This window comes from Homalodisca vitripennis, chromosome 4 (genome assembly GCF_021130785.1).
Source record: "Homalodisca vitripennis isolate AUS2020 chromosome 4, UT_GWSS_2.1, whole genome shotgun sequence".
NCBI lineage: Eukaryota > Metazoa > Arthropoda > Insecta > Hemiptera > Cicadellidae > Homalodisca > Homalodisca vitripennis.
In genome coordinates this window covers 76,160,141-76,181,570 of record NC_060210.1, presented here as the reverse complement: position 1 = coordinate 76,181,570, position 21,430 = coordinate 76,160,141, and the positions used below count along the sequence as shown (strand labels likewise).

General features: G+C 30.9%; 1 protein-coding gene across 5 annotated transcripts in view; it reads left to right on the top strand.

Moving 5' to 3' along the window:
- Positions 1 to 21,430, top strand: part of LOC124359548 (serine/threonine-protein kinase mig-15) — a 111,838-nt gene that overhangs the window by 51,142 nt on the left and 39,266 nt on the right. For 2 of the 5 annotated variants that reach the window (XM_046812383.1, XM_046812380.1), the window contains exons 13-18: positions 1,527 to 1,747; positions 2,143 to 2,207; positions 7,493 to 7,584; positions 8,258 to 8,842; positions 18,142 to 18,240; positions 21,198 to 21,254. In XM_046812383.1, coding sequence (XP_046668339.1) covers positions 1,527 to 1,747; positions 2,143 to 2,207; positions 7,493 to 7,584; positions 8,258 to 8,842; positions 18,142 to 18,240; positions 21,198 to 21,254 — 1,119 coding nt within the window. The remainder of the gene's footprint in view (positions 1 to 1,526; positions 1,748 to 2,142; positions 2,208 to 7,492; positions 7,585 to 8,257; positions 8,843 to 18,141; positions 18,241 to 21,197; positions 21,255 to 21,430) is intronic. The other 3 variants (XM_046812382.1, XM_046812381.1, XM_046812384.1) reach the window with 3 other exon arrangements.

Genomic DNA, 21,430 nt, shown 5'->3' with positions numbered 1-21,430 from the left:
TGTTTGAATTAATTTGCCTTTATACCAAGCACTTAAATTGCAACATACTAATATGCACATAGTTGTGTAGCTACATCAGGTAATGTCTTTGTAAAGCACCTTTATTTGCAATTTGGTCCATATAACAAATCAGTACATGAGGCTTTTCTTTTTTCAGACTGTGTCAAAAGAAGTATTTTTATTACCAAATGTGTAAAAAACTCAAAATGTGATTTTTCACTTGATTTATAAAATTAAATTAAAAATATATACAATAGTATGTATTTATATAATAATCCAAGAATACAATTGAATTGCATACATGCACAATCCAGGGTTTTAGTTTTTTACAAAATTTATGGATAATTTCTCTTGAGAAATATTGTCTCCCATGCTAGTTTTGATAGGTGCTGAAATGATAGAAATACTTAAAAATATCAGATCATAATTTGACACTGAAACTAATTGTCAGGCACATAATAAAAATTAAAGTTGACCATTTTCATAAAGACGGACATTTAATCATCCTTGTTTTTTCACCTCTTTTTTTATAGATACCTATCCATCTTGACTTCCACAAAACTGTAGCATGGCTGATGATCGAATCTTTCTTAGGACATATTTCTAATATAGAAAATCAATTGCTATAAGAATCTTTGTGTTTTAAAAGCGTCAAGGTGTTGATTTTCACATTTTGGATATCTATGGATTGCAACTATTTTAATATATTACCTAATATTTTAAAATGTATGATGTCCACATCGCTGCAACTCTTACAATTAAAGTCTGTATAGTATTTACAAAAACAGTTGTAATAAAATAACTGCTTCACGGATTTAGATGGAAATAGTCTTATATTAAATACAGAACAATTTTTAATAAAAAACCCAAACAGTGATTTTTGACCTCCCGACTTCTCATAATACATTCATTTACTATGAAGAAAATTAACTATTCTCAAGATTAGTGTTGTTGAAGTTTAAGTGGATTTTATCATCTGTTTATATGTCAAAGTAAATATCAACTTTATAATTTTTAAATATTTAAATGAATAAGTCTATACATAACGTAGCTAAGGTAGGAAGTGTTGATTCAATGTGAATGTTGAGTTTAGTTCCAGTTCACATTCCTCCTAAGTGTATTACCTGACATCAGTTGTGCACCTGATAAGACAATGAGAACCTCTTCACCTAGATTGCATATTCACTATATTTTGTAGTCAGGTGTCTTGATTCAAAACAATGCACTTAATGAGGAAGGTGAACTGGAGCTAAACTCAACATTCGCAAATAAGTCTTTATATTAATGTCTTTGTTTATGTTTCAGTTTTCTAAATGAAAATTGATACCAAAATAAGGAATAAATGGGTCATTATTAAAACAAATAATAGGACAACTAAAGGGTTGTAGGAATATAAATCAGCAACAAATTTTTAGAACAAGAGTCATACGCTCAGTTAAGAAGCAACTAGACACAGCTTGAACAAAACAAGCAGTTTCTACATCCTTTTGAACTGCATGGGTGAAAGTTAATTTGTTTGGTTGCAGGATCTGGACATGCTAGCAGCGCAGCTGAATGAATTAGGCGTACGGCCAGCGGCACCAGCAGTCGCAAGCAGTCGACAGAACGGAGCCACCAAGCCTCCAACGACCAGTATATTGGATTCGGACAGTGATGACAGCGAGGAGGAGGAGGAGGAGGGTGGAGCGGGCCCAGGGAGACAGGCCAATGATGGCACTCTGCTGGCCAGTGATCCTCCCAAGCCACTGTGAGTTTTGTTCACAATTCTCATTCAAACATGTGTTGTAGTGTTTTCATGTGATTGCCACACTTTTACAATATAGAATCACTCTGATAAAATCGTAGAAAATATAACTGCAGCAGACAATAGTATGTTTTAAAGAAATCATGTATTTGGAGGATTAGTTGATAACTTTTTGCAAAAATATTGTGTATGAAAATTAACTATAGCATGAGTAATAATGTAAGTTCTAGATCTTAATTTAACCTTTAGAATAAAATCTTTATAGGATGAAAATGATATAGTCCTCTTCTTATAACATGGCATGCTTTTTATCAAATCAATATTTAAATAAGTTTTGTTAATTTATAATGTTTATTTTATGTAATTCTATTGAGTGTGCAATATATGTTAACATGCAGCCCGGAATTTTCCCCATACAGGCCTGTTGACGCAGCCCAAAGTGCACTAATCCATGAGACAAAAGGTAATTACAGCTGTACTATTTAGTAATTCTAAAGTTAACGTCTAACACTTTTACATTGTTTCAAGAAAATATTAATTATTTTTTAATAATTGGTTTGTGTTTGTTTGGTCTTGTAAGGGAGGTGATTTGTTGATATTTAGATCTATTTATTTTATTAAAAAAGTATTTGCAAAATAATATGGCATTACTTTATAATTTTCTCGTCTTTTATTAAGTATAATACATTAAAAAATACATCCCTGTTCTTAAAAATAAAATGTTGTGTTGGAACAGATTGATTTTATAATTTTTTAAATTTAGTATAGCTGTGCAAGAGGCCATAACAATTTAACCCTAAATATGTGCAATGGTGAATACTTACAAGATTTTTTCTCATTTTACATTGTGTTACATATGTTTTCTTTTCAGAAAATGTAGATTACTCTCATGTAAAGCAAAATAAAAATAAATGAGAACCCTAAAAATCATTTACACATGAGAAATAAACTTAGTTTCAAAAAAATGTTTTGAAGGAAATAAAAATATATAAAACTTCCCCATTTAATAAGAAATATGAAGATATAAATAGTTTTGTAAATACACTAAAGGAATCTTCTATATTATTTATTTTATGCAAACTTGTTTGAATATAATTGTTCAAACTTGTTTGAAAATGCCAGGGTAAATTAATAGCATTTTTGAGCCAATATATTTTATTCTAATATTCTAACAAATTAGGTATATATAGTAAACTAAATTTTCTAGTAAACATTTTTGGGTGAGGTTGTTTAAATGAAAGGGAAATCTAAGCCCACACCCCTCCCTCACCTTTTTTCTACCTTTTTTTGGCCTACATATGTGCCATTCCTTGCCCGCAAAGCTTACAGTTACAAAATGTTATATTGTATGTTACCAGGTCAAATATCACAGGGCCTGATATGAGTTTTCACTGTATTTAAGAAATGTTTAACTGAGGTCGTGAGTTACTTTTCAAAAAAACATTTTGTAATTAAAAAGTACACTTTCTAGAGTTTTAGTTTAAAAGTATAGCATACATTAGAGGTAGCCATTATTAATCAAATTGCATTTTGGAAAAAAATGTTGCAATCTAAAAAGTGTTTATTTTAAAACAACTTTTCATCTTGTTACATTTAATTCAAGGACTGAGCTGACCAAAGTTTTTTCAGAAATGTTACCTTTGAAGTGCTTCACATGTTCATATTAATTGCCATTGTTTATTTATTATTTTATAAACTACTTGTATTTAAATCCAACTATCTTGGTTACTCTACTCTGAATTTTTATGTTACTAATGGCTGACTTAGGATAACAGTAGACTCGAAAATCGGACACATACAGAGCCAGAATTGTGTTGGATTATACAAGATTATTATCATTATTAAATTGAATTTTCAAACCAAAATAAACTGAAAAATGATTCATGACCTAATGAAGTTAATGTGAGTGTGATCTTAGCTGGACACTAGTCATCAGCATAGTAATCATTTGATCACCTGATCCTATATTATTCTAATTTATAATAGGCTACAAAATGCAATTTTTTAAATAAGCCTTTCAGAGTTCTATTGTACTCCATTTCTTTCACCTTCCTAAATTGTTGATGTTAGTAATTTTTCAAAGTGTTCACTATATCTGGAAACTTTAAAATATATTTTCTTGTTCACACCTATTTAGTTTTATACTTTTTTTTAGTGTATACTTTGTATAGTTAAGGGGTACATATTTAGTTTATTTGAGAAGGGAAATGTATTATGAGCATCAGTATACAGGGTGATTCGGTTAGTGTTACCGGCACTTTCTGAGCTGATTGTACTATAAAAAATAAAGAAAAAAGTTCATATAAACATGGGTCCGGAAATGCTTCCTTACTGGGTTATGGCCAATTGAAGATTTCACCAAAAATTGTGTGCAGATGGTCAAATGATGATTTGCCGCGTGTTTATGAAGAGATATTTATAGGCGAATGCAACTTTTTCTAACAGATTTTTAGATAAGAAATTGAATAAAGTTCATCTCATAGCTGTATCTCATTTAGTTTTTTTGTTATACTACAAAAAACAGAAATAAAATAATTTTGAAAACACTTTTTTAAGGTTTAACGGACAATTATTTTGTTAAATAGGCATTGAAGACCCACATTTTTACAAAGAAACTTGCAGAAAATTTAATTCTGAATAAAATTATGTGCCACACGGCTATTAACAGCGAAGTATTAGTTTCTGGAATTTAATTTTACAACAAACATTCTACCAAGCAAGAAATTCCAAAGCAAAGGAAAACCGCATTTTAATGACATAGAGTAGCCTACACATAAGATTTATTAGGATGCAATTTAAATTAAGTTTTAAATAAATTATTGTTTTTCATCTAAAGCTTATAATACTACGTACCACTTTCATAACAGGTGTTCAAAAATCAGTCCTTGTACTTCAATACACTTAGCAGCTCGCTTTCTGATTGATCGAGTTATCCTCCGCAACGCTGCACGATTGTTTTTGATTTGTGCGACGGCATTTTCAATTCGATTTATTAACTCTTCACGTGTATTTACTTTTTCCTGGTACACCAGGTTCTTCATCCAACCCCATATACAGAAATCTAATGGAGTTAGATCTGGTGATCTTGGTGGCCAAGTGTGTGGTCCACCGCGACCAATCCATCGCCCGGGAAACTGCTCGTTTAAGTGCATTGTTACATTATGGGAAAAGTGGGCAGGGGCACCATCATGTTGATAAATAATAGTGCACCTTGCTGCTAATGGAACATCTTCTAATAATAGTGGTAGTTGTTCTGTAAGGAATTCTAGGTACATGCGGGAATTTAGATGTCCTCGGAGAATGAATGGTCCTATTAATCGATCATGAATGAGTCCACACCATACATTTACACTAAATCTGTGTTGAAAGTTGCGCACGATTGTACTATGTGGATTTCCCTCTGCCCAAGTGTGTTCATTGTGAAGGTTGTTGACGCCATCTTGGGTAAATTGAGCTTCATCAGTGAATAAAATGGTTCTATGATGTTGACGGTTTCTAATTAACCAGTTGCAAAATTCCAATCGAAGAGGAGGATCTGTTGGTTGAATACTTTGAACTTGTTGTTTATGGTAAGGGAACATGCTATTTTTGCGCAAAGTTCTCCATACTTCAGACTGAGACACTGCGAATCGCCTAGAAAGACGCCGTGTACTGACACCAGGACTGCGTTCAGTAGCCATGATTATAGCCTCTTCCATATCTACATTATTCTGGGCAGGGCGATCCCGATAATTATTAATACTAGGAAGTTTACCTGTTACTCTTAGGGTACGAAATGATCCACTGATCGTTTTTGGGTTTGGAACTCTGCGATTAGGAAATCGTCTTCGGTATTCTGCAGTAGCAGCGGTTGCATTTCCGTCACAAACGCCTAAGACAAATACCATGTCGGCATATTCTTCCGTTGTAAATAACAAAGGCATTGCATTTGTGATAGTAAGTTACTTTAAAATACACTTCACTAACAAACGAGTAGTAAATTAATTGTATTAAATTGCACTCATTAAACTAGTACAGAATTGGTAACAAATAATTTGGATTCCTCAATAAATTGCAGTGTATTGTTGAACAGCTGATTTGTGATACCAACTTATAAAAACATAATTTACCTTCTGTAAAGCTAACGTGACAAAGATATGTAGGTACATGATGTAACCATTTGGATAGTCCTAAAAAGTAATAGTATTATTGTTTTTTAGTTGAGCATTAATCTATTATAATCGTATTTACAATTGTATGCTAATCAATTATTTGTGTACCTTATATCATTACATTACGGTGTTTATTTACTAAATACGTATTTCTTGCTTGGTAGAATGTTTGTTGTAAAATTAAATTCCAGAAACTAATACTTCGCTGTTAATAGCCGTGTGGCACATAATTTTATTCAGAATTAAATTTTCTGCAAGTTTCTTTGTAAAAATGTGGGTCTTCAATGCCTATTTAACAAAATAATTGTCCGTTAAACCTTAAAAAAGTGTTTTCAAAATTATTTTATTTCTGTTTTTTGTAGTATAACAAAAAAACTAAATGAGATACAGCTATGAGATGAACTTTATTCAATTTCTCATCTAAAAATCCGTTAGAAAAAGTTGCATTCGCCTATAAATATCTCTTCATAAACACGCGGCAAATCATCATTTGACCTCCTGCACACAATTTTTGGTGAAATCTTCAATTGGCCATAACCCAGTAAGGAAGCATTTCCGGACCCATGTTTATATGAACTTTTTTCTTTATTTTTTATAGTACAATCAGCTCAGAAAGTGCCGGTAACACTAACCGAATCACCCTGTATATTTCAAGTTGTGTAAGGAAAGCAAACACAAATAAAAATGTAATTAGTTCATCAAACTATTTGTAGAACCATACCGCCTACCTAAATTTATGTTTTTAGACAATAAATAACATTAAACAAAATTATTTCAACTTTTTTTATGAGTTCTTTTATAGATACTATTTTGCTAGGGTTGTATAAAAAATAAGTACCTTTTCGATTAGCTTCTGCAGTAGCGTGGCAATCACCATTTCATACTTGCAGAATGCTTTCTTATCTCAGCTTTGTACCGGTACCATATCAGCACCAGCAGTTGCATTTATTGTTTGTCTTCTCGTTCATTACCTGTCATACAGAGTGAGAAGTGGGATCTGTCATCAGCTTCCTATGCACAAGAATCATAAAACCAGTTGAAAATATCCCCAAATTTGTAAAATGCGTGGTTGTAATGAAATGTTTAGAACATGCATCAAGTAATTTTAAAACATAAAATGGTGGATATTGAGTTGGACAAATTCTCATCCTCACTAATACCCAAGGTCAGGTCAGGTCAGGTCAGGAAATGTGTCTAGCTTGGAACAGTACATTGTAGTACCCACCTTATATGATTATGTCAACTCCCACCTGACAACCGGACTGAGTGTCCACCTGACAATCATGATTATGTCAAAAATGCAGTTAACCATTGGTATATCTTTTGGTCAGTGACTTTTATAAAGGTATTTTTAAAGATTTTTTCAATATAATAAATTGATAAAAATGTCAGGAACTACATATGAAGAAATTATAAATACATAAATTCTCGACAATTCTGTTTTACTTCACACTAAATGTTCCTTACCATTCAAAAATGGCTCTTACTATTCGTTAAACATTCTGGATAGCACTAATTAGTATTCCATTTAATCTTAATAATGATAAAGTTAGGTAATGGGTTTGTAGCACTTAGTATCACTATGATGATATGTTAGGTCCAGTAACAAGTGGTGGAGCTCCCAACAGACCACTGCCTCCTACTCCTGACGAGGAAGAGAGTGGAGACCGCACACTGGTCATGCGCAGGGTAAGTTCTCCCTCATCTTACAACATCCTCCCTGTCCTCACTTTCTTAGTTCATTATTGTAACAGAACGGCTTTGGTGGTTGGCTTCGAGGGCATTAACTCGGTTACATCGGTTGTGGTCTCTAGATCTTTATTTTCAAATTTCATTTCATCTCAAGTAACTAAATTAGAAGTAGAACATGCAGTATTTAGTATAAAGTAAGTGAATTTAAAGTGGTTCTTAACTGCAGTAATAATCTGTGTCGATTTTGGTTCAATTGGGTTTCTTTTGCTTTTTTTATTTGAAAAAGAACATTATTTGTAACTTTTCACCACTTTCAATAGTGCAGCTTATGTATTAGCTTAACATTCACAGCCTTAACATTCATTGTCATTTAGTAAGTGCAATGGCTTTTTGTGCAAATTACATAAAAATTCATTAGTTATGTGCTTGGTGTCTGATTTAATTGTGTTATTTCATTTGAACAATATAATGACATTCTTGTTGTTCATGTTTAATTTAAATGATAAAATAATAGTATTAGTTCAACAAACCCATAGCGCAGTAAAATAATTTGACTAATGTAACGTAATCGATGTGTACATAGCAGCTAACCACCGATGTCTGTTAGTGTGCTTGTGCGTGCTTGTATGTGTTACCTGTATCTGTATGCACTTGTTACTGTATGCACTAGAAACAGAAGCAGGAAGAAGAGTCGTTACTCAAGAAGTGGGATTTGTCACACATATTGCAGCGTCTCGATCGTATGAAAGGGGATGCTGAGGCCAAACAGGATGAAAAGACCAAAAAGAGCTCCGATAGTGGACATAAGAGAAATGGTTCTGACGGTTTTCGAGTATTTCGTAGAGAAAATTCAGACTTCTTTGTGCCTTCTGTGAGACACTCAGCAGTGTTTTTAGAGACTAAAAACATTCGTCAAAACCCATTCAATTCAAGTTCAAGGCGGGGTTCGGACGTTGCCGGTTTAGCCAATAAGTACTCTGGTCCCAAACCCAGTGAGCCTATCCTGACAGACTTTAACCTGAGCGGTAGTGGCGGTGGTGGGGAGTGGCAGCCCACAAGGCCTAGACGAGAACGGACTGAGGGAGATATCGTCCTGCAGAGGTCAAGACAAGAACTACGAGAGAACCTTGAAGCCAGGAGAATTGATGTTGAAATGAGGTTTTCCAGAGAAGCTGACAGGATGAGAAAGAGAAACCCTCGACCGATCACGGAGACTGAAGTGGCAAATTCTCCATCCAATACGGAAGAAAGACAGGTTAGTCGGATGTTACGCGGGTGCTTCAAACTTTTAATGGTAGAAATATTTGTGCCTTGCCTTGATTTTTCTGTAACACTGATACAAAAATCTTGTTATGATTAACATTATTTAGAGATAGTATATTTATTAACTTCTTGAAGTAATATTTTTCTTCTTTTTTTTAGCTTTCTTGTAAATTTTGACCTAAGTAGATAAATTATAAGTATTTAAATTATTTTTTTTAATTAAATGCGAAGTTTGATTTTGTAAATGTAATATAATATAAGAAATTGAGAGAGTGAGATATCGGTCTAATTAAAATCATTTTGATGTTACATTCAAATCAAGGCTCAAGTATCAAACACAGATTGAGAAAATTAATTTATGAAGAAAACCAACAAGATGATGATTAAGATAATATTAACCTTCATCTTGTCCTTACCTTTGTTTGTGAATTATTGGACATAGGATTGTTAACTGTTACTAATAATTTTAATGTTAGCGTTTAGTTTAATAAGTCCTTGTGCATTGTCAGTTTTACTGTCACATGAACTTAATTTTTAATTTAATAAATTATTTTTACATTTAATTCCAAATAACATATTTTTATAGAACGCAAAGTAATACTGTAAGCTACATATGTATCTCACATAAGAAAAATCAATATAAAACAAAACAGTTATGCAAATCAAGAATCGTGAGGTCTATAATTTTTTTAAATATTTTAAAAAATTTATTAAAACTATCAAACAGAACAATTCAAGCTATCACTCTGACTAAAATTAAATTAAGAACTGTATTATTCCAATAATATTTAATTCTAATTTTTTATTATATTTGTGTGAGAAGAAATTAGAATTGATGTTTTATCCATTTTTTACATTATAAATAAAGTTATTTGTTCGTTACTTGTTCTGTTTTTCAATACAACTATTTTTAGAAAATGTTATTATTATTTATGCATTTTACATTTAGGAATTAAATTAAACATTCGTATGTATGGCTAAAGTTATAACTTTTTATCCAAACACAGGAGTCACAAAAAATCTGAAAGATATGAAATTTAAGAAACATACCTCACAACGTAGCTATGGTAGGAAAGGTCAATTCAATAGAATTTTTATTTTAGGTTCAGTTCACCTTCCTTTTATTGCAGCGTCTGGAATAATAAGATCAATCTACTTTTATGAGTTAGCTAAATTATATTTATTTTTATCATTACACGTTAATTTTATTATGTATATTTGGGAATGATTTTAATGTAGTTCAACAACAAAGGATCCAAATATTTCAGGATGGTTCTTTAATTTGTAATCAATTATGTTAAACACAAGACTTCTTGTTTGTAATAATACTAATACTCAACAATGATATAAATATATAAAAGTTAAAAATGTTTTAAATGTTTAAACAAAATGGCGTATCAAGCTGGCCAATAAACTTAGCCAAGATGTTTGTAAGATCAAGTTTTGTAAAAAATTTTAACTGGTTCGGTCTTTGTTTGGACAGTTATCATTTTAACAAGTTGCATTATATAGCATAGGTATTATATAACAATAAATTTGTAATGGGTGGTAGTTTTGGGCTCTGGAGCTCATTTTCAGTGAAATTATGCAGACATTTGTAGAAAGTGCCACCATAAGAACAATACTGTGTAACAGGTAGATTTTTAAAACTAATATGAACTAATTTTAATTTTTTCAAATTTTAGCTTTCTAAAACAAAATCCATAAAGTATAGAGCAATAATTTTTTATCACTGTCTTTACAGTAGTCTTAATTTAACATATTAAATACTATATTTGCAATGGAATTGTTAATTTAAAAAAAATTAATTTTTAAATTGTCGAAAGCCAATAATCTATTATTTTTTAAGTACTAACTAACTGTACCATGCTTTACCTAAAATATGAAACTGTTTATTACATAAATAAACATTTTCATACATTTATCTAAAATAATACGCTCAAGAATAAAATATGAGAAATCTTTTTATGATTTTACTGGACAGCTGACCTGACAGTACTTAATTTTCTTGTTTCCTAGGAAATTGAAATATTTTTATTCACTGCACACAAAATTACTTTACAAATAATAAAACATACTGTATCATTGTAAAATAATCCAAATAACCTTAAAAATCTTCATCCTCGCACAAACCGTGAATCAGCAAACAGTTATTGAGCGTGCACTGGAAATACTTACGTCATTCACGCTTCCATCACTATCACTGATATCAGAATTGCATTCTCAATTACTGTTAATAACAAAGCATCAACAGAGTCTCACAGTTTTTTACAAGCATTATCTCTCATCTAAACAAAAACAATCAACACACTTAACCTCGCATGTAGTAGCTGACAATCAAACACAATGACAAAGCCCTTGAACAAACAGGTGATCGATTCCGTGTTGCCATTAAAAAAACTAAATAAAATGCATCTTCCTCTTAATAAAAGAACCAATGAAGACCATAACAACGATACTAGCGGGAATTTTCAGAACTAGAACAGCCCATAACAATAACTTCCCCAATGGGGAAGACCAATTTAAGCCCATTGATGCTTAAATAATTAAACATGTTATGGAAACATAAAGGGACAGTTTCTAATGTTTAAAACTGGGTATTTCAGGTTACTTATAATAATATACAATGATAATTGCTCAAATGTTTTTGAAAATTAATTCTTAATATATGCTGTTATATTTCTGTGTAATGCCTGGAAATTGCCTGTAGACAAATAATATATTTTCAGATTTTTTTATTTTATGAAATTTCTATGCTCTTCATATTTAAAAATATAAATGGAAATAAGTTTTTTAGATATGGATTTTTCTACGATTAAAGGCTATTGCCACTAATATAAATTTGTACACAACTTGTGACTGGTTATTTGATCATATTCAATACTTGCCCAACTGTTATTCGTAATCTCTAATAATTAGTTTGTTATGCAAAAGTTACTTAATATTTTGTTAGTTGTTTAATATCTTATTTTGTGTTTTTATTTTGATGCCTTTTCTATACATTTGAAATGGAGGTACTATGAGATACACTTGTCTACTTTAACACCAACTCGATTCCTCCACGTTGCAAAGTTTTTTACATATTAAACAGCCGATTGATTTATTTTAGACTTTCATGAGACAAAGATATTAAAGCTTATTGTCATACCTGTATCCGTGACTAACTACAACAATATAAAGTTACTTTGTTAACAAATGTAATGAATAAAAATATCAATTAATAAATATACTTGTTCTTCATTAATTAAATGGCAAGCAGAGCAATATTTATCAAGATAAGATAATACCTCAGAATATATTATATTTGATATAATATGTTATATATTTGATTACATATATTTGTATTTCAACATGAAATAATTCGTATCATGTCTGAAAATGCACAAGGACATTAAACGTACTTATTGCTAGACTGCTGTTAGACTAGACCGCTTGGATAGATATAGAGCTAGACAAGGTTCGGTGATGGGAACAGAGCACTGTTTTGTCTGCTATTATACAATACAATTTGTTTTTGTCTCACATTCACTTTGTTTTTGCTGGCTGTTTCAGCATTTTATGTTATTTAAATGTTTAGTGCCTGTAACACATTACCACACTTCTGTGATTGCAGTTACTTAGTTGTGCCTTATAGCAAGAAACCAAGCAATCAACAAAATCTACTGTACCTCAATGATCGCAATCGCTCTTTTAATATTAATTTTTATTAATTTCAAATCCTTCTAATTGAACATAAACTCCATCAAATTTAATTATAAATAGAATTTAGATAGATCTTTATAAAAAAAATCTAATCATTAAAACAAATCAAAACATTGTTGATGGTCAAAATCCCTCAAAGTATTAATTAAATTAATTCTTTTTCTAATTATTGTTTTCTTAATTTTACAGTTTATTGTTTGAGAGGTAAAATCTTTCAGTTAAAATAAACAATTATCAAATATGGTCAGGTAACGTTAGGATGAGTGGCATTTAATGCTCTTATTGAGGTATAATTAGCACTGAGTTTATGTAATTGATATTTATTAGGTAAAAAACATTCAAAAACCGTTATTGCAAATAAACATTAAAAAAGTGCTCAGTAATTCATCAAACCATCTAAAAGTTTTATGATATAGTGTAGACAAGTATAGTAATACATATTTGTAATAGCTTAACATTCAGATCTATGTTACTTGCCTCAGAGAAGCTTTTCAAATAAGCTAACAATTATGTAATTTATGTGCTTAATTTTATATCTGGGATAAATATGTGGGATTTCCAATACATCGTGGATGTTTTACAGGATTTATAAGTTGTTTTTCTTTGTGTTATTTTTATTACTTATTAAAAGAATGTATTATAAGTAGTGATACCAGGAGTGTGATAAATATGAATTCAAAAGTTACAGCACCAAAACCAGAAATATGAGCATTTTATTCTTTGTTACCAAAATGTTGTTCTGATATTGAAATTTATTTCCTTGTTTGTCCTCCTGGCATTGCTTGTCCAATGTTTTAATTTTATAATTGAATCTAAATATAATCAAACATTTAAATACCCGTGTTATAACAAACAATTTACACATCAGTGTTTGTGGCTTTATTTAGTACATTCTACAACAACAATAAAGACCTAGTGAATATGAAGAATACTATTTTTCTTTAATTTTAATTTTGTTGATAAAACATTATGATTTTCGAAGATATTACTTTGTATTAGTATGTCTACTGATTTATTTTAATTTGTTGGTGTATTGTCTAGCAATATGTACGTTTTTTAACAATAGCTATGTGAATATGTTAATTTCTGTTGCGTTTTGCTTTTTTTCAAACTATCAGTGTTTTACTAACAATGTATGCTCTGTGTTTGTACTTGTCACTAACATTCAAACAAGGAAACCCCGTCGCTAAAATACAATCTCTCTTCGTCGTAAGTCAACATACGAGTTCAACAAATACAGTACAACTGCTGATCATTCCGAGCTGCATGAGTGGTTTTTGCATGAGATGTTTTCACCTACTGTATGCTGTGTTTGCGTTATGTTTAACACCAAGATTTTTAAAGAGCATTTTGAGGTGTTCATCTTGTTGAGGTAAGTTATGTTTATTTTAATTGTTATTTTTTTAACTAATGCAGGTTTTTTTTTAAACATTCCCATTTTCATATATGATACAATGAAGTGCGTTATCTTTTAAAATACATTATTTTTGAGAAAATAAAAATTGGTTGCCCACAAGATGCAACATATTATGTTATTTTTGATCAAGGATTGAATTAATTACATTGTATAGAACCTTGATTATGGAAGTCTGTATGAAAATATATGACCCAATTTTAAAATGTAATGCAACACACTATGCTATCAAGTAGCAAATGGCAGAATTTAATTACTCTTAACACTTATAACAAACAAAAGTATAATTGTTTTGTCACTAGCATAGACGGACACAGCTGTTAACAAAACTTGCAAAGCAATTCAGTTAACAAGTGTAACAAAATAGAATATTATTCCAAAATGTTATGTGTTTTATTATTGTAGTGCAGTTGTTACTCTTTATAATAGAGTTTACTTGGTGTATGTATTTATAATTGAATGAGGGTATTAATTAACCAAAACTGAGCTGAAATTCAGAATTTATATATTTTTTATAATTATGAAATATAGTAGGTAAAACCTGTCATATTTGGCCATGTGATATCCAGCCTGGTGACAAACATAAATTGAATTGTAAATGTACAATTTGTGAGTAAGGAATGTCATATGGTCTACCTCTATCACTTTCTTTCATACGTAGGCTGGAGAGACATGGAGCTTACACAATTAACTTCTGGAAATGTTTAACATCTGTTGATTGAAGATGACTCCACGGAGAGGCCAAAATATGTTAAGAAATTAATTTTTTAGCAGTGTTCCAACGCTTTGTGAACCGTATAAACCATGAACTAAGATTACAATTTTTAGGCTCAGAATCTTTCTGAATAACATTTTATTTTTTAAATTGTTCAGTTTAGGATTTTTCTTTACGAATATTTAGTACTGAAGTATTTGGTCATCTAGTAAAACTATCAATACGCATTATTAAAAGGCTTAGTTGAAATTGTAATATATCACTTGTTAGTAATATAGCAAGTAACATATGTAACACATTTATTTGAATGGTAACCATATCAAAAGGATCATTAGTATTATAAAAACCCTAGTTTTTCATTCAAAGGATTTTCTGATCTAAGGAGTGTATCTCTTAAGTGCATGTTTCATTGGTTTATTTTTGCTGTAGTTAATTTTATAATCTTGATCTTGATATTTTTTGTTTGTATCTACGTAAATATTTACGTAATATATGAACAATGATTATAGATAGATAAAAATTTGTTTTTGCCTTCATCAAATTCGAATTAACTGGTATTTGGTCAGGTATGTCCTAGTTTTATATTGTGTGTCTGCTAATGTCTGCTCTCTGTGTTATAATCATTATCTTCCCTTCTGCACAAGCTTCCTCATGTCTGCTCTTCTTCTTTGCTTTGGATGTGGCATGTGTATGTTCTTTAGTTAGTAAACTTTTTAGTTAAGAATCATCTGTTTCAATGTTTATTTAAAGAATTGGTTTTCTAAAATTTAGTTGTTAAGGATTTTCCTTTTTAAAGTATTGTAGGACATAAAGAATTGATCTATGTTAATACCAACCTTGCTTTGTATTTTTAATGATTTGCAATACTCAACACTTGAATTGCGACTCATATTGATTATTCAACATTTTATCTCACCTTTTAGTCTCCTTGAGCTTTCAAACTAAATATTCAACTTTATATTTATGTGGCCACAGACTATTTTATGTATGAAAATAAAACAGGAAAGTAAACTATACTTCTTACTTTTATTATGACTTAATAAAGAGATTAAAACCAGATTTTTAATTTAATCCTGTACCATGCTGTGATAAGTGTTAACCTCCGGAAGATTTGGTAACAATAATGCCATGATAAGATGATCTCACCTAAAATTTTTACTGTTGTTTGTTAGGTAGCAGCATTAAACAGCAGCATGTGAATTCTTCCTAAACTTATCGATCATATATTTAATGTTAATGGTTGGCATAATTGCGCATAGTATAATTCAATCTTTTATTGTAGCTAGCTTATTTTCGTTGTTTTCACGATCATGGAAACACTCACAGCTGTAGTCAATATAGAGTAAAATGGCTTGTTCCATAGCAATGAAAGCTAAATAGCTAGGTCATTATTCGTCTAGGTCATTGTGAGTAATACGAATAATATTGTTTCTAATAAACATTTTTTCGAGATTATAGAAATGTATATTTTAAACTGGGCCTTATAATAGTATATACATTTGTATGCAATAATATCCTTTATTTGTTTTTATAATGAATTTTAAAACACTTAAAGTGTAATTTGGTAACTATATCTCTTATAGAACTCAAGCTACTGCACTTTGTTTCTAAAGACCACAAAAAATATCAACTTGTATGTGCTATAACACCATTAAAAATTAGCATGCTAATGGGTTAAGGTGTCTCAATTTGTTGATTCTTAGGGAGTGATTTAATCTTGCGTCATTCTTTAGTCTTTTGATAGTACTGTATAGAAAGTACATGATTATTGCTACTATGATTATCAAGCAACAATGAGTATGTATGTTCCATTACTTGCATTATTAAATTCTGTAATAGCACAATTTACTTTTTGTTGCCGAATTTGAAATCATTTAAACCTCCTTGAACAAGGCTTGGGACAACAAGTTTTTATACAAACACGATTTTTTGACATATTTTGATGTAAAACTCAGTATGTGATTGTAAATTTGAACAAAATTAATTTTTGATGGTTTTATGGCAGAAAAATACATGACAATTGACTGCAGTGTTGCTAATTCACAAAACAAATTTCCCTTCAAAATAATTATTAAGTTTGATTTCCAAGAGGTTTTATGCATATTTTACTGTATGTAAATTATTTTTGCTAAATACAGATTAGACAATTTTACATACAAAATAGATTTTATATGATTTTGCTCTTGTTTTACCGATATAACTGCAAACCAAAGAATGTAACCTCAAATGGATATATCCACAAACCGTCTACTACACAGTCTTTAGCAGATATATCCATATCTATCCACGAAGGGTTAATATCTGTGGGATCTCAGGCTATTAAAGAGAGCTCTAACTTAACATGATAAAATAAGTCTTAAACTTAAAATTGATTAATGAAAGGTTGAATTCATTAACAGTTAATATGTTGATAAATTTACTTGTGGTATTTTAGAGCATGAATGTTGCCAGTTCATGTGGTAGGTGTGTCCGGTGGAGACAAGGGTTAGGTTTTGGACCTTAATCACTTGATTGTTTTTCAACTTGTCTAAATATAGGTGTACTGTCAAAATTGTATAATTCAAGTGTTGGCTATTGTATGTTTAAAAATATTAGACTTTTTACTTCAGTTGAGTTTGGATAATATTTTGTACAGACAACAGTTATAAAAACCCAACAAACTGATGTATGCCTTTTAACCCTGCAGGACTGTAAATGATGGTGTTTTATAAGACTCTTTTTATGTAATAATAATAAATTTTGTTTATTTGTTATAAAATTGACAAAGTCTAATTCAGTTACAGACTAAATAGCATTGTCTCTAAATAATATTTAATAAGTATAATACAAATATATTATTATTTAATTTTAATTTAAGGTTATAGAAAGGCACAAAGTACATTGAAAATAATATTAACAATAGAATAATATTGTTTATATTGTTTATTGTGTCATGTTTAGTAGAGAGCTTAATTTTTTGTGAGCTCCTGAAAAAAAAAAGTTTTTGATAAAACATGAAGTAGAACAAACACTTAACATCATCTCACTGCTCTATACCAAAATCATGTTTATAAATAGGCCCTTGTTACTTTCACCGTACCATAAATACGTTACAGTGTATAAATACCTTGTATAAATATCATCCATGTACCTTTCACTGTGGATGATAGGTTTGCGTTGTAGACCATTGTCATGGTTGTGACAATTATAACTTTATAAATCAATCAATTTTTAGTCCCAGTGACATTTACTGTGGTAGAATTCATGTATATAAATGGAACCAAAAGAGACTTAGACTGAGCGACTGAGCAGTGGCATCATCCACATTCTCTGGAGGGTTATTGTTATTTTGTTGGTGTAAAAATGAATGTCTCAAAAAAAGAATATCTTTTAAATAATAACAGTGGTAGAATGATTACTATTAAATAATTTTAATTAAATTATGATTAAATAGAAGTAAAACAGTGTTTGTGCTTGTCAGAACCGTGAAGAGCGTCACCACCGTGGAGACCCGTCACCCGGCCAGCTCGCCACCCCTGGCTCACGCACCAGCTCGGTCTTGCCCGACCTCCTTACACAGGTTAGCATTATATTATTGCGTTCTTTTAGTGTCAAATTGAAATGCCAAATTAAAAAGCAGATAAATTTAACGTTTTAAACATGGGCATCTTTAGTACTTTTGAGGTAACACAATCTTAAAAATATTAACCCCTTCACAAGGTTCGAAAAACCACTGAAATATTTTGCCTCTGCTAAACCAGCGAACTTCACAGTGGTAGGGAACATCTGGGTATGCATTGTGAATTTCAGCAAGAAAATTTGTGAACTGGTGGTGTTTGAGGGAATTTGATCTAATGAAGTTAACTGTTTTTACAACTACATTCATTACTTCAGCTACATCTATGTGTTTACCACACAATGCTGGTTGATGGATAATGCAGTCATAAATCACGAGTTGAACTTAAAATCACTGTTCACACCACAAACAAATAAAATAACTTGTGCTGTCAGTGACATCAGTTGATTCATCAAAAGCAAATTCAAAGTCCTTGTATACGTCTTTCAGCTAATCAACAACGTTATTTCCAAGATATTTTGTACAGCGCGCTACTGTGTTTGTGAACAAACTAATAGCATTAAACAGTAAATGTTTATAAGGGAGATTACTTCCACACTTACCAAGATGCAATCTTTCACCATTTGGCTGTCGGTAAAAGGTCTACCAGCTATAGTCAGAATATGGCTGGCTTTGAAACTGGCTTTTACAGCAGCCTCGTTTTGTTGAGATTGCTTGATACAATTTTTCTTTGATTTGAAAGCAAATTTGTTCAAAGAAGTAATTTTGTTCTCTCGTAGTTTGCCTATTAAATTGGAATACTTGCTCTTGTGTTTTGTTTCATAATGTCTTCGGACATGTAAATTCTTTGAGAACAGCGACAGTCATGTTGCAAATAAGACATAACGCTTTATTATTGTTATCGATCATAAATTAGTCATGAGTCCACTGTTTTTTAAACGCACGGCACTCAAAGTCAACTTTCCTTTTTTTTACAAGAAGCCATTGTTATGAGCAATAAAACAGAAATATAAAAGACACTGTCCACGATCACAATGCTCTTCGCAAAACATCAACTTACACTCCCAATAGTTGTGATTGAAACCAACGCTGAAATATGACTGACAAGGCTCAAGATTGCCGTGATGAGGTTATTTTGGTTCTGCCTTAGGTACACTCGAGGTAGAGTACAACAGCGTCGAGCTTCCTGCTTGTACATTTACAGTCCGAGTTAACCACTTACTATCTATCGCTCAGTGGTTGATCGCTACTTGTTTATATCTAGTTTTACAGTTATTGAGAAAAGAAGTCGTAAGTGAGAGATGAGTACTCGTAGGAATGAGAATGAGCTAACAATAAAAATGCTTAAAAGGAAATATAATATCAAATCAAATTATTTTTTGAGTGTGCTAGCTTTTGTGGGCCGTAGGTTGGGGACTCCTGCTATACTGTTTGAACTATTTGACGAAGATATGTGTTAATAGCCAATTCACAGTTTAGGGTTATAAATATGGAAAATAACTCAAATTTTTTTGATAACAGCTCGGACAAATTTTTGCAAAATGTAAAAATTATACAATAACTCTAATTGTGTAAATGAATGTCTGCAAACATAACACCTAAATTGTTCATGTGCTTGAATCTCAGGGCTGTATTTAACTCAAAATTGTTTGATAACAACTTGGTAAGATTAAAAAAAATGTAAAAATTATATAATAGCTCTAATTGTGTGAACCAATGTCTGCAAATTGGAGAGAATAACAGCTAAATTTTTTGAGTGCTTGAATTTTAGGGCTATATTTAGATAATTGGTTTTCAAAATTTCTACTCTTTTAATACATTTTGAAGAGTAGAAACGAATTAAGAGGTTTAAGTGAGGACAGGCTCTCTTAAACTGTTTATGATAATTAAATCCATCTTTTAAGATTCTCCAAATAGATTTCACCTGATATATGTGTAAGTGTTTTAACCCTCCAACTGGCAACTGCCGTGTATACAGTAGTTAGGCCGCTCGGATACAGGCACTACTCTATATACGGCTGTAAGCAGACATTTTGGAAATCGGTTATTATTTGTGTATTTTCAATTGTTTCTGTTTGAAATCGAATATCAATCGATGGCAGAATAATCGTGCTATCGATTGCGGTATATTATTATTCAATAAATCAAACTTTATTCCTCTTTGTATAGTTAGAAGAAACGTCTTGTGCGAGCAACTGTTTTGACTGTAACAAACTAATTATCTTATTAGTTATGTCTGCTGTCGTTGTGTTTTGGTGTTTGTCTAATTGATTTATTTTTAGTTCATATTTTGTTTTGGTTAATAGTGATATGGTTAAAAGTCATACTTAATTTTAGGAACAAATCAAGTGATTTGAGAGAACTATTAGCTGAATTGGAACTGGCATCCTTATCAGGCTTGTTCAAGGTTAATTTTTTTGTGAATAAAAAACCATAGCAACAATAATAAGCGAGTATTATTATTCCTTTCGTTTTCCTGAAAACAAACATATATCTAATAAGTCATATATAGGTTGAATTTCAATGTTATAAAGCAATTGCACAAATGGCTAAAAATACATTCTTAGTGGATTTTGGGCTAAAGTGAAAAAATTGCAAAAAAGGTAAACATTTTTTTAAGTAAAGCCACTAAAACTATATATATTTGGGGTAAGGATAAAATCGTGCTTCTTTGGTATATTTTGGATTTTTTGCAAGTTTTTCATACGAAGAATTTTGAGAGGTATGTAACAATGTAATTCTTATCAACTGCTAAAAAAGGGTGCCAGTACAGGAGCAGAGACACCACCAGTTCTAGGGTTAAAACTAGTTTCTTTTACTAGTTTATATTTAGATGTTTTATTCTATAGATTAATAGTTATACTTGATTATTTGATATGAAACCATGTATACATATTATGAATATTGTGTTTAATTTAAAATTGTATTATTGCAACTGATTAGATGTTTGTATGTTTTAGACTTCGTCGTCTCCTGGCACCCCTAACCAGAGGCAGGACAAGTCTACCAGCGAGGAGGTATGTCATTGTCAATCACAATAGCATGGCTCTTACATTTTCTACATCAATAAACAGAAACAACATTTTATTTTAAATCCAAGTGTTCATAATGATAGTAAGGTAATTTTTATTATTATTTTTGTCTATTATTTTCTGTGAGGGTATGTATGTTGTGTTTCTAATGATTTGAATAT